The sequence below is a fragment of the Epinephelus fuscoguttatus genome, linkage group LG2 (genome assembly GCF_011397635.1).
Source record: "Epinephelus fuscoguttatus linkage group LG2, E.fuscoguttatus.final_Chr_v1".
NCBI classification, from domain to species: Eukaryota; Metazoa; Chordata; class Actinopteri; order Perciformes; family Serranidae; genus Epinephelus; species Epinephelus fuscoguttatus.
In genome coordinates this window covers 12,659,870-12,672,913 of record NC_064753.1, presented here as the reverse complement: position 1 = coordinate 12,672,913, position 13,044 = coordinate 12,659,870, and the positions used below count along the sequence as shown (strand labels likewise).

The 13,044-nt window shown below is 40.0% G+C and overlaps 1 protein-coding gene across 3 annotated transcripts in view; it reads right to left on the bottom strand.

The window, feature by feature from the left end:
- Positions 1-13,044, bottom strand: part of ntrk3b (neurotrophic tyrosine kinase, receptor, type 3b) — a 256,972-nt gene that overhangs the window by 124,210 nt on the left and 119,718 nt on the right. For all 3 annotated transcript variants that reach the window (XM_049602116.1, XM_049602125.1, XM_049602134.1), the window contains exons 5-7: positions 11,974-12,128; positions 11,248-11,390; positions 6,271-6,412 (exon numbers count right to left, since the gene is read on the bottom strand). In XM_049602116.1, the coding sequence (XP_049458073.1) occupies positions 6,271-6,412; positions 11,248-11,390; positions 11,974-12,128 (440 nt within the window). The remainder of the gene's footprint in view (positions 1-6,270; positions 6,413-11,247; positions 11,391-11,973; positions 12,129-13,044) is intronic.

Genomic DNA, 13,044 nt, shown 5'->3' with positions numbered 1-13,044 from the left:
AGGTTGTCTCCAAGACAAGGCCAACATAAGGTTATAACACAGATTCTGTGATAGCTGATATTGTCCTTTTGCAGTGCAAAGTTGTAACCAATTTGCGCTTACTTTAATAACATACAACCTATTGACACTCATTGAAAATGGGCAGTTGCCCACTTGGACCATTTTGATCAGATGGTAATCCAGCTTGGGTGTTTTGTTTTGTTTGTTTGTTTTTGTAAGAGCCAATAAGCTTCATCAAAACTGCTTGTTTGATGGTTGAAAAGCTTATTAACCCCCCTCCGCGCACACCTTCTGGACTAAGGAATTTGAAATCTCTCTCAAGCTCCCTCTCGTTTCATTCTTAACACAACTATTTCTGTCATTTTGTGATATGAACAACCAAGCACAACATTATCAATGCCTTCCAGGACAGACTGTCAGAAAATGTAAGCCGTGATCCCAATTTTTAAACACCTTCTAGTGTGGCCATTCAGAACAGGTAGAAACACTTCTGTACTTTGACATAGTCAGACAACATGGTGTACAAACTAGTTCTTTTCAAGCATAGCCCATCATTACTAGTAGTGATAGACTGTGATTGATTAATATATGAACGATTGTCAGATAGACTGATAATAAAAGTAACTGCCCTGGTCATTATGACTGTCATTGACTGTCTACCAATGGATTGCTTGTGTTTTCAAACCAAATAATCATCCGGTAAAAAAAAAAGATGAATAAAGTGTTTCTCGGTGTTTGAAAGCTGTCATTTCATAAATTGCTTTGGTGATATTGTTCCTGCTAGACAATAGTGACAATAAAGTCATTCAATTGCACTAAAGGCTAAGGCATGTGCGTGTGTGAACGTGCTGGTGTGGGGGCGTGTGCAGAGCTGTGATTTTGTGCGCAGGAAGAAAGAGACAAGATAGTGCAGAGAGAAAAGAAAGAGAGAGGAGGGAGGAAGATGGGCATGAAGTGAGGGCGGCGTATAGCTGTGCAGCCTAAAGAGAGAGAAAGAGAGAGGAAAAAAAACATGAAATTCTCGTTGATGGACAGTTAGCGACCGATCCATTTTCCCCTCAGCATGGCTGTCACCTCCGTCTCAGTCAATACAATACAAGTCATTACTGTGCTCCATACTGGTCGGTAACAACATGGTGTCCTCGTGGCGCTCATATAGATGACAAGCTTTGATAAGTACATGCCTTTGATCAGTGAGAACACTAAATGCAAGCCTAGCTGAGCAATGTTATCTAGTGGTAACACTGGTGGCATATTTCAAATGCCATGTTCCAGCCAGATAGGACATCATGGCTGACGATGACAGGGGAGTTTAACTGTAAGAAGCAGCAAAGTGATATTATGTAGAGTCTCTCGAGGGATGGAATCACTTCATTCCCACATTAGTTACTTATATTAGAGGTGATGCTTTGCTCTAACTGTAGAGCTACTCAGGGAGCATAACAACTAACCCAAGCGTTAGTTAGTGCCTTGTTCTCGATAGAGAGCAACACCTGCCTATACAGTAGTACTAAAGGAAAAACACGGTAAGTTATGTGAGTCCACAATGCTGTAGAGCTGCCATTGTTGCAGACAGCAGCAGAACAATGGGTCTGCAGAATTTGCATTGTGGTTAATTACAGTTTCACTAAAGTAGGGAACTCATCTTTGAATGCAGAGAATGTTACTTGACGGCTGGTAATTTCACTGTCAATCAGATTACTCCCTAATCAGAGCAGCAGTTTAAGCTATTTTATGACATTTCCAGAGACAATAGGCTGCACAGGGGAGGAAATGTAATTACCATCGGAGCATGTGGTGAAAAATTAATAAGTTAATTTGCAGCACCAGCAGAGAGTGTCAACAGAAAAAAAAATGCCTGGAGATGTACATCCATAGAGTGTCTGTCCGTGAGGAGGAAGCCCTGAAGACTAGATGTTGCAAAGTCAATCTGTCATTCTAGCACGGTCCTTAGCAGCTCTGCTCCAGTAGGGAGTGTTTGAATTGGTGACAAATCTCCCCTGTCCTGTAGCGTGATGCATTGCAAACAGCCACAATAGATTGTGCTCTACAACAGCAAGCTTGCTACAAAGAGAAAAATGTCAGGCACCTTTGATAAATATTGGCTTTGAATACAGTCCGTCCCAAATCTGCCCAGGGGCAATCCACAGGGTGAACTTATGTAAGAGCTGACATGTATAGTGTAATTCGTGGTCTGGATATTAGAGGAACATTCCGATGGTTACCAAATCATTGCTTTATCATTGCTGAGGGTGTTTTTTTTTTTCCTTTTCTCTTCCCGCTCAGATCAAGGCTGAGCTTTCATGTGGGCTGGAGGGTATATTCTTGCTAATTGGCTACATCAATTTCATTTGGTTTGTAACTGTGTAACACCTCATTGCATTCTAAATGTACCTGCATAATTTGGCTGTTCTGCTTGATAAAGGTGATTTTTTTTCCCTGCTGTAAATTATTCTCTTAGACTGTCAGCGTCATTAATACAAGATATATATCAGTCCCCAACACAAGTCCATCAAAGCTGCCATGAAACGCATCTCATGCAGAAGAAAACTAGTGGTCTTGCCTCCGAGCATTCGTACTGTACCAGCTGAATTCTAAAAAAAAAAAAGTATTTTATTTTCCTTTCTTACAGTATTAGTCTTTGCTGTCTGCCACATTTTGTCTAGCTAAACTAAAACATAACCATTTCTGCTGTGACCTACATGTTATAGAACTTTGGGAACATGACAGAGAACCCAAATACATCAACTAATAATATCTCCATATAATGTCTATTCACAGTTAATAAAATAATCCTAATAGCATAATGCAACATGTTGTTATTGATTTAAGATAATTTAAGGTGATTCAACAAAACTGAGGCAACACAGTCAATATGTCCCATCCTTTCTATTCAGTGAGTTTGAGCTGTTCATCAAAACAGCTGCAAATCTGCACAGACAGCTCTGTCTCTTTCAAAATCTGTATATATACTTATGTGATTTGAAAAGAAAAACATTTTGGAGGAAATGTGATTACTCTCTGGATTACATGTAAGTACGGATGGTTTATGGTTGACTGTACAAAGAACAGGACTTGGACACTGTAGACCACAATTTGAGTCCTACGTCCCATGTGTTGTTAAATTTAGGTTACAAAACCACTTGGCTAAACATGAATTAACTGATTTTTTTTGGCCACTTGGAGGCAGCAGAAACAAGCATCACAGACAGACAAGCTGTACTAGGACCTTCTAAGTTGATGCAACATGCTAGCTGTTTGAAATCATGTTTCTGGCACCCTGACAAAAGTCCAAAATTCACTTTCTTTTAACCATAGCTCCTATCAACTCCTCAGAGAAGAATCTGACTTTTTACCTGCTAAATATTCCACTATGTTCACAAGTAAGTCACTCACTTCGTCACCCATTTAGTGCTGGGCAGGTAGTGTACAGTCCATTTATCAGACCTTTATCTGCCCGGTGCTTCTGGAAACAACACTGATGAGAGTGGTAGAGTGAACCAAAACAGTGAAGTTATTGAGCCAGGAAACCACCGTTGTTAGTTGTTCCCTATAGTCATTCAAAACCACAGCTGGCAGACCTGCTGTCTCTAAAGGAATACTTCACTGACCCAAATGACTATTTGTGTATCAAATATTCATCTGTTATGTATGCCTGTGGTGAACAAAAAAATAAAATTAAAAATAAAAAAAATTGAGAGAATCCTTGATTAATAAGCGACTGTGTTTAACAACAGCAAAACTATATCAAAGCATTCTTATGATCAGTACTTCCCAGACAGACAGGACTTTTGAACAGGGGCCTGAACTGAAAGTGAAACGTCATCTATGCTCTCTTCAAAGCCAGACTACAAACAAAAACAGCAATTTTACCTTGGTGAACAAGGGAGCTGCTGCCTAGATTGGTATTTTTGTTTGTTATTGTGTGACTTTGGTGAATCTGAACTAAACCTTTAAACCACTAAAGGTAACGCAGTAACACAAACAGGTTAGATGATTGAGGCAGTGGTAGACCAGCAGCTCCTGCATAACAGGAGTCAGGTAACCTTATTGTTTTTGTCAACAGAGTCTGGCTTAGAAGAGAGATACGTTTCCCTTTCAGTCCCTGTTGGAAAGGGCTGACCGCAAGGTAATGCAATGTGTTTGGGAAGTGCTGAGCATATGACTGGATAAATGAGGCCTGGATCATACTGCATGGATTGTGTCAGAATTTGCAAGCAGATGTTTTGATGTAGTTTTGCTGTTGTTAGACGTGGCCCCCTTTTGCTTCAATTGATCAAGAATTTTCTCCATTTGTTGATTCTTTGCTCTCTGGAGGCATGCGAGAAAGACAAAGTTTTATTTGTGAATTCAGCGTAACAGGGGTCGAGTAATTGAAAAACAAACAGTCATCTGTGTGGTGAATTATTCCTTTAACCCACCAACGCCAGCTTGTCTTGGCTATAAATAAATAGTTACAGTAGCTGTGGGACCTTGATGTATGCCTCCTAAAATGATTGACAGGCAGAAGACTAACAATGAAGCTGTCAGCTGTGCAAATGTCACTTCATCACTCAAAGTATTTTTCAAATTGTGCTGTCTTTTGGTGCATGGTTTATTAATCATACCAGCCTTGCTGCTAAACCATGGTTGTCCCTAGATTAGTTGATGGGTCTAATGTGGATAAGCCACTAGCTCAGTGGTCGGCTTAGATGTGTTCAGTGATTAGCACCTTCGGCCACAGAGCAGCATAATTTCACATTTTAAGCATTAGAGTCGTATTAAGAGCCTCTATGAAGACTGATCAAATAAGATGTAATACCTGAGAAATGATTAATTATAAAGCTATTAATGGAGACATTACAAATGTTGTGGTAACGGGATGGATATTTCTTTAATTGCACGATTGATGAAGGTTGCTTGCCAGTACAGACACCCACACTACATTTATCCATGTGGTAACCCTACTGACTATGTAAGAGCATACAACATGACACTCTAGCACATTTAGCCAATTGGATAGCATGGATCTAGAGAAGGCAATATTGGTCTGAAAGTCCACCATTTTAGTGATTAATATTTGAGTTTTCCTCCAACGGCATCCTGAGGTTGACATATTTGGCATTTAGGGACGTGCCTTGATAACTATGGTATGGATTGCTATGAAATTTTGCACAGACATTCATGCTCCCATTAAATTGTAACACATTTTGTTCTCTGATAATACAGATAAGGTCAGAATTCACATTTGTCCAGAACTTTGGTTTACTTGCGATAGTACTGACACTCCCATCAGCATCAGCTGCACTGTTTAATCAAGCTCATACAAAAACTGAGAACACTCAACTAAAAATGATGATATGGTAAACATTTTACTATCTTAACATTAGCATTAGCATTGTGAACATGTTAGCATGCTGGTGTTAGCTTCTAGTACCTTCTAGTAAAAAATGCTCATGGTCATATAATGTGAAATTAAAAAAACTGATGCAATCAGATTAGACTGTAGTCCAAAGACTGTGTAAAAATAATGAATGTAGCCACCGTGACATCACCCACTGGTTTGTGGATCCTCGTTTTGAAGTCTTGAGTCTGGCATTTTAGTCATCACCATCTTAGACAGCTTCAAGTGGTCATTAGAGGAATTGCAGTTTTTAGCACTTCAGCGTTGGCTTCAATTTTCAGCCCCAGATGTTTTCACTTGTCATTAACCCAGGTTTTAAATAAAACTTCATCAATCAAACCAAGGGTTTTACAATTATAAACCTAAAACCAATATAAATCAACATTTGGTTCCACATTTTTCTTATGTCATTATTGTCCTGATGATATTACTCTACATTATGTTCAGGCCTTGGGCCATGCAGAATCAGTTTCATTGGCCTTTCAAGAAATTTGACTCTGATTTTTTTCTTTGCCCTCAGTATACTTATGTTCCACCATTTACCTTGCTGATAATAAACCCACAGGCTATGCAAATTAGGAGATGAAAATAAGCATATGTTAACATACCTATCTTCACATAACACATGGGCTCTGCCTCTTAAAGCAATACAGAATTTTATTCATTTCAAGAAAGTAATATTTACTTATTAATATACAAATTTATGCAACAAGGTACGCAAGGTAGGAGCAGGTCATTTATAGGGAGAACCTGTGGCGTACATTTCAAATGTGTGTCAGTGGCCGTGGCATAAAAGGCATAAAAGTAGCCTTCATCCCCCCACCCCACCCCCCGCAATGTACAGCCAGAGTTTCCAAAGATTTAACCATCACAGAGATCTAACTCACATTGTACATTGAGCTGGATGGAGGAGTTGGTCATCCCCACCACGTTCTCCGCAATGCAGGTCAGCTGGAAGTTGTTGTCATCTCGGCTGATGTTGAAAAGAGTCAGGTTGATAGAGTGGATGTTCGGCCAGTATACATTGGACTATGGAGAGAGCGAGCGAGAGAGAGAGAGACAGAGAAGAGAGAGGCATTAAGGCATGTGAAAGATATAAAGCATGTGCAATGTAATTACTAAATTAAAATAAAATTGAGTTATTGATTGATTAAATAATAGAGAATAAAGTGAAGGAGTACCCTCTACCAGTGGGACTTAATCAATATAGTGTTCTAGTCTGATTTTATAAATGGAGGCCTTAAACTGCAGCAATCATGTAAAGTGTAAATGTATATTTTAAATTTTGGCACTAATGTGACTGATTCACAGCTTTTCACCTTTAAGTAGCCAAAAACAATGCTTATGCTTCCCTCCTTGTCTTCAGTTGGCCAGGTTCCCCAACACCTCACTCATCCTGATGAGCTACAGTATCAGTCTACCCTTAAACATCAAGCCCGAGGCTGAGGTGACTTTCATCTGTAAAGTCACCTCGAGCATTAAAGACACAGATGACAAATACAGCCACACGGCATTTTCAGACACCACTGTTCTCCTCTCCTTGCTGTTTATCTCTGCTGTTGTTATTGCTGTGACGTCCCTGGGGCCTGGGTTAGCTGGCTCACTGTGGGTTCAAGCCAGGACTCTCAGTCTCTCAAAACTAGCTCCTTTTGCACAGGGTAGATCATCATGGTAAGTAATGCTGCACATCTAATTTAAGAGGCACAGAGCAGGTTAATCCAAGGCCCTATTCTTCACATGGGAATAAGTGAGTAAATCTGACTTGACTGTTAATGACATGACACAAGCCTGGATTGTCAGTGCTTCAAAGCATAGTCAAAATCTATCTGGAGCCGTTGTCATGGCAACAAGTCAGAATTACGAGTTTTTAGGCTTATGTCCTTTAAATGAAGTCATTCTTAGATACAGTATGATATCATGTAATTGTGATTTAAGATGAGAACATGCACACTATTTAGAAACAACTACAATCTGGTGGTGTATTTATCACAATAGTGTGAAAGCGAAATAATACACATGATGAAGTACACAATAAAATAAAAAATAAGTAAAATAACCAATCCAAATTCAGCCACCAGGTTGGCCATTAGTGGTGTGAAAACCTCACTAACAGTGTAAACATCATCATTCATACTGTAACCAGATTATCTTACAATACTGGCTGACTGCATTAATACTGAGAATGTGGAAAAAGTGAGAACATTGTGGAGAACCATACACAACAAAACAACACCAATAACAATGCAGGAACACACATTAAGTAGAATCAATGTCCATGAGTCTACTCCCCCTGTGCATGAGCTTTCCCAGTAGGCCTACTGTACCTCATGTATGTGCAAAGACACGATCGGCACTCAGCCAATCACATGACTGTTAATCTTGTCTTTGGCTCTACTCATGTTGCATTTATGTCAAAATGAGAGCATTATTACATTCAAGATATGTTTATTCAAAGGTCACAAATTAATCCAAAGAAGACATACAATATAGAGACATAGTCATTAGTTTTCAGAATAAGTTTTTAGAAAGAAAACATACATTAAGCTTGTATAAAATACACTAGATTGTTAAAGATTAAACCAGTTGTTCCCAATGATTTTGACCCATGAAAAAAACCTGGGGCCTTTTCATGTTTCTGATGTCTTTAAGTTCCAAACAGATGATTTTCCTCTAAACTTCTCAGATGGTTTCATTTAAATAACTTCAAAACCAAGAGAGGTCAAATTATCCAATATTTCACAAAAAAGCAGAGATCAGAGGATAAGTCAGAAATATGAACATGAACTTGTGAAGCAAACTTTTTTTTCCTACTTCCCTTTCCTATTAATCATCTCATCACCTCTATGATTTATCTTGTGACCCTTTGCAGGGGCCCAGTCCACTGGAGATTACCCAACACAGTAGTTAAAATGTGTACCACCTCAACCACTGATGAGAGTAAAAGGCTGCTTACACATTGTTGCATCAGTATTAACTATCTAATGATGTCAAATAAAAGAATAATTCAGTCATAGGGGCTGTCCTGGCTTCACAATGGTGGAAAGAACTCCATATTGATATCAGGACAGCAGAAACTCTCCATATCTTCTGTCACAGACTAAGATATCGCATCTTGGTCATTAAAAAAAATAAATAAATAAAAAAATTCTGTCACCAATTATCTCTAAATGCAGCACTTGAAGTAGATTAGCATATTTGACAAGGTTGATGTACTTACAGGATTCTTGCACTTTTCAAGGTTGAATCAACTTATTGCACTAACTATGGATGAAAATATCCTAATCCTACAGGGAGTATTACAATAATACCGCTACTACTTCTTCTTCTTAATATTTATAAGGATACTGAATTTCAACCATCTTTGTAACATAACTAGAAATACCACCCTGCAGTTGCATGCCTTCATGCACCAATTAAGTTTCTCTTACAGTTTACATCCATGTCTGTGAAAACATGGATGCTTCACACCCATTGTCCCCCCGGTAGCACAGAAGATCTATACAATCTGAACGGTTTCAAAGTGGGCATCCAAGATGAGTGTCACTAATTAAGTATCTGAACAATTATTTCTGCTTCTGTTCCTGCTGTGTCATACATAGCATACAAATTCTTGAGTTATGGTCAAAAATAATTTGTGAGGTCATACTGACCTTGACCTTTAAACTTTAACCATGAAAGTCTGATCAGTTTATTCTTCAGTCCAAATGGACGTTTGTGACAAATTTAAAGAAATTCCCTTAAGGTGCTCAAGAGATAACGTGTTCATGAGAATGAGACAGATGCAGCGTCACCCTGACCTTGACCTTTGACCACCAAAATTCAATCAGTTCATTGTTGAGTCCAAGTAAACGTTTGTACCAAATTTGAAGAAATTCCCTCAAAGTGTTCTTGTGATATCATGTTCACAAGAATGAGACAGATGTGGTCACATGGACTTGACCTTTGACCTATGCCTGCCAAAATTTAATCAGTTCATCCTTGAGTCCAAGTAAATGTTGGTGCCAAATTCAAAGCAATTACCTCAAGGCATTCTTGAGATATCATGTTCATGAGAATGAGGCAGACAAGGTCACAGTAACCTTGACCTTTGACTTATGACTACCAAAAACTAATTAGTTAATTGTTGTGTCCAAATTGAAATTTGTGCAAAGTTTGAAATTCCTTCAAGCTGTTCTTGAGATATTGCATTCACGAGAATGAGATGAATGCAACGTCACCCTGACCTTGACCTTTGACCACCAAAATTAAATCAGTTAATTTTGAGTCCAAGTGAACGTTTGTACCAAATTTGAAGAAATTCCCTCAAAGTGTTCTTGAGATATCATGTTCACCAGAATGAGACAGATGTGGTCACATGGACTTGACCTTTAACCCTTGACTACCAAAATCTGATCAGTTCATGCTCAAGTCAAAGTGAATGTTTGTGCCAAATTTTAAGAAATTCCCTCAAGGCGTTCTTCAGATATCATGCACAAAAGAGTGAGACAGACAAGGTCACAGTGACTTTGACCTTTGACCTATGACCACCGTTATCTAATCACTTCATTGTTGAGTCCAAGTGGACATTTGGGCCAAATTTGAAAAAAATCTCTGACCGCATTCTTGAGATATCGTGCTCACAAGAATGGGACGGGCGGACAGATGGACGGACTGACGGACAACCTGAAAACATAATGGTGGCCATGGCTATCACCAGTGCGGAGACATAAAAATGTTGGTAGTATGTGTAAATGAACTATGGTCAACTTCAATCCTACCAGCATCCTGATCTCCCTGCCCATCTCTTGAATTCGGGTTTGCGTTACCGCTAGGACTTTTCCTTTACCTATCGATTGCACTTCTACATTTTCATACGCCTGCCACCATGGACACAAAGAGTATAGAAGCAGACTAGGAGAGAGGTCTGCCCCCCCAACCCCCACCACCTCTCTCCCACAATTAAGACCAAACTGTCAAACTAGGCAGCCCTGATCAACTCTAAACCAAGATTGTGTCACTGTCGTGCCTATTTCTGGCCTAAAATGTCTTCAGAAACACATTTTAGTGCACTGTTTAGCTGTATTACAAGAATTTGTGAACAGGAAGTGGGTGCCATACTGCTTCCTGTATTGTAAAAATAAAGGCTGAGAGTACTGAGATCAAATGATAAAACTAGTCAGTGCTGATCAAATATAAACCAAGATTCTGTTCCTGTGTTGCCTGTTTCTCTCCAAAAAGGTTTTCACAAACATTTTTTGTTCACTAACTATAATTCAAGATAATTTGTTACCAGCCGGCCGCCATATTGCTTCCTGCATCTATCTAGCTGTAGCGTGTATTGGTCCGATGCAGCACAGTGCACAGCCCTTTTCCTCTGTCTCCTCTGGTCGTGTAGCACCAATTTCAAAAGTATTTGTGTCTTTTTACTGCATAACAGCCTAGTTTTATGAAAAGAACATCTTTCCTGCTGTGAAATGCTTCTTTAGATTTTCTTTTAACACTGCTGTCCTGCTTCTTTCGCTTAAATGACGGATCTGAGTATTTCTCCCACTATGGTGACAACAACACGTTAGCCTGGATGGAGGTAACACGTAATTCAAAAGAAGCAATGTGAGCCCTGTGAAGCGTGTCTTTCCATCACCAGTGTTTGACTTAGTGACATCAAATGACTCAAAGGGCGCTAATGGTCCATAAAAAGAAAAATATATGTTACATAACTGGTTTCGGTATTTTGGCATCATTTTCAATAATTGCCATTCTGTCATTCTTTCTGTGTCATTTTGTGGCTGCAAAGCTATAAAAGCATCCTGATAACAGTGAACCTACAGCTGTGTTTGTGTGTGTGTGTGTGTGTGTGTGTGTGTGTGTGTGTGTGTGTGCCTTACCAGGTGTGTGTTGATGGAGTGTAGGCCGCTGACAGTCCAGTCCACTTCAGGCAGCGGTGATCCAGATCCATTGCAGCTCACCGTCACATTGTCGCCCTCCATCACCAACACACTGCTATGGCTCACACTGATCTCTGGTAAGTCTGAAAACACACACACACACACACACACATATATATGAATACACACACACGCAGTGTATGCTCATGATAACACACACCTGTCACTGCCTGCGTCTACATATTTTCACATCAAATCAATTAATCACTTTTCATTAATGTAACACAATTAGTACAAAGGAGGCAATGGGACACACATACACACACACACACACACACACACACACACACACACATTAGATGTCACAAGGATGAGTCACCACCAGGAGATAATACTGCAGAGTCTCCAGCCTCTGTCAGAATCAACGCACAGCTCCTCACATCAGATTCACCCTCTGAACTCTGTCACACCTCCTCCCCTTCTCGCCTCCACTCGTCTCCCTGCTCCTCTTCTCTTTTCTCTATTTCACCTTTAACCCTTTCCCTCCTTCTCCTGCTTTTCCTGTCTCCTTCCGTCAGCTCGTCTCCTCTCCACCCGACGCTTTTTTCTTCTTCCCGCTGCCTCCCCTTCCTTTCTCTTTTCCTCTGTTTCTAAATGCACATCACAACCTCCCTCCTCCTCCTCCTCCTCCTCCTCCTCCTCCTCCTTCCCTCCTCCTGCTCTTACCACAGTTGTGGATGTACATGTTGTGCAGTCGGATCTTGGAGGCTCCATTCCTGCAGTACAGCTGCTGAGTGTGGAGCCCGGCCTCTCCTCTCTGCTGCCACAGCTGGATCCAACGAATGTCACAACCACATTCAAACACAACGCCGTCCAGGCGCCTGGAAACACAATGAAATAAAAACACAATCAACAATGACAATGTAACCACGGGGGATGCAATGCAAAACCACTTTCTGTTTATGTCACAGAAATACCTGCAGCCATGTTGCGTGATTTATAGTTAAAAACTGAAGGTTGTCCAACGTGTCTGTGATCAACACTGAGAGCTGCTGACAAAACATGGGCCCTTATAGCTCATTGGCTATATTGCATAATTTAAAAAAAGGGGTTTTGCATGAAGTGGTAGAGGGTCTGGATGGAGAGAGAGTTGCTCTAAAGTGTCTGATAAAAAAAAATTAGAAAGCTGTTGACAAAAATCTGAAAAGCTCTCTTGGCTGTTTTGCATTTGTGAGATGGTCCCACTGCTGTTGAGTTACCGAGATGCCAGGCTGCAGTATTAGATCATGAGGTAAAAATAACACCTGTGGAATATGAGTCAAGCTTGTTTCCGCACTGAGCAACAAATATGGTGAAAGTTATTGAGGATGAATCTCACTAAATGTCTGAATATCGAATTTTAAACTATCCAGTGTACACTCTAAGGTTTTAGGCTATTTGTTCACATTTTGGCAAACTGACATCATGGAATGTCATGCTGCTATGGCTACAAGCAGTTCCTGTTTGCATTGTGTAATCAGTGGGATTTATGTGAAAAAAAATATCTGAGCCAAATAATGGCCATGAGAAAAAGTTGTGTTGCATGTGATTAACTGCGTACCCCTTCACACACCTACCAACCACCAAACAGCAACAACAAACACTTTCCACACTGGTAACCCCAGAAAACACAAATATTGGAATCAGTATAACAACAACAAGCTGCATTCAGTTCATATCCTAAGGAACACAAATATTACTATAGCAGTGAGACAGCAGTTTACAACTGAAGGTAGTATACGTACCTCCTCAACAGCA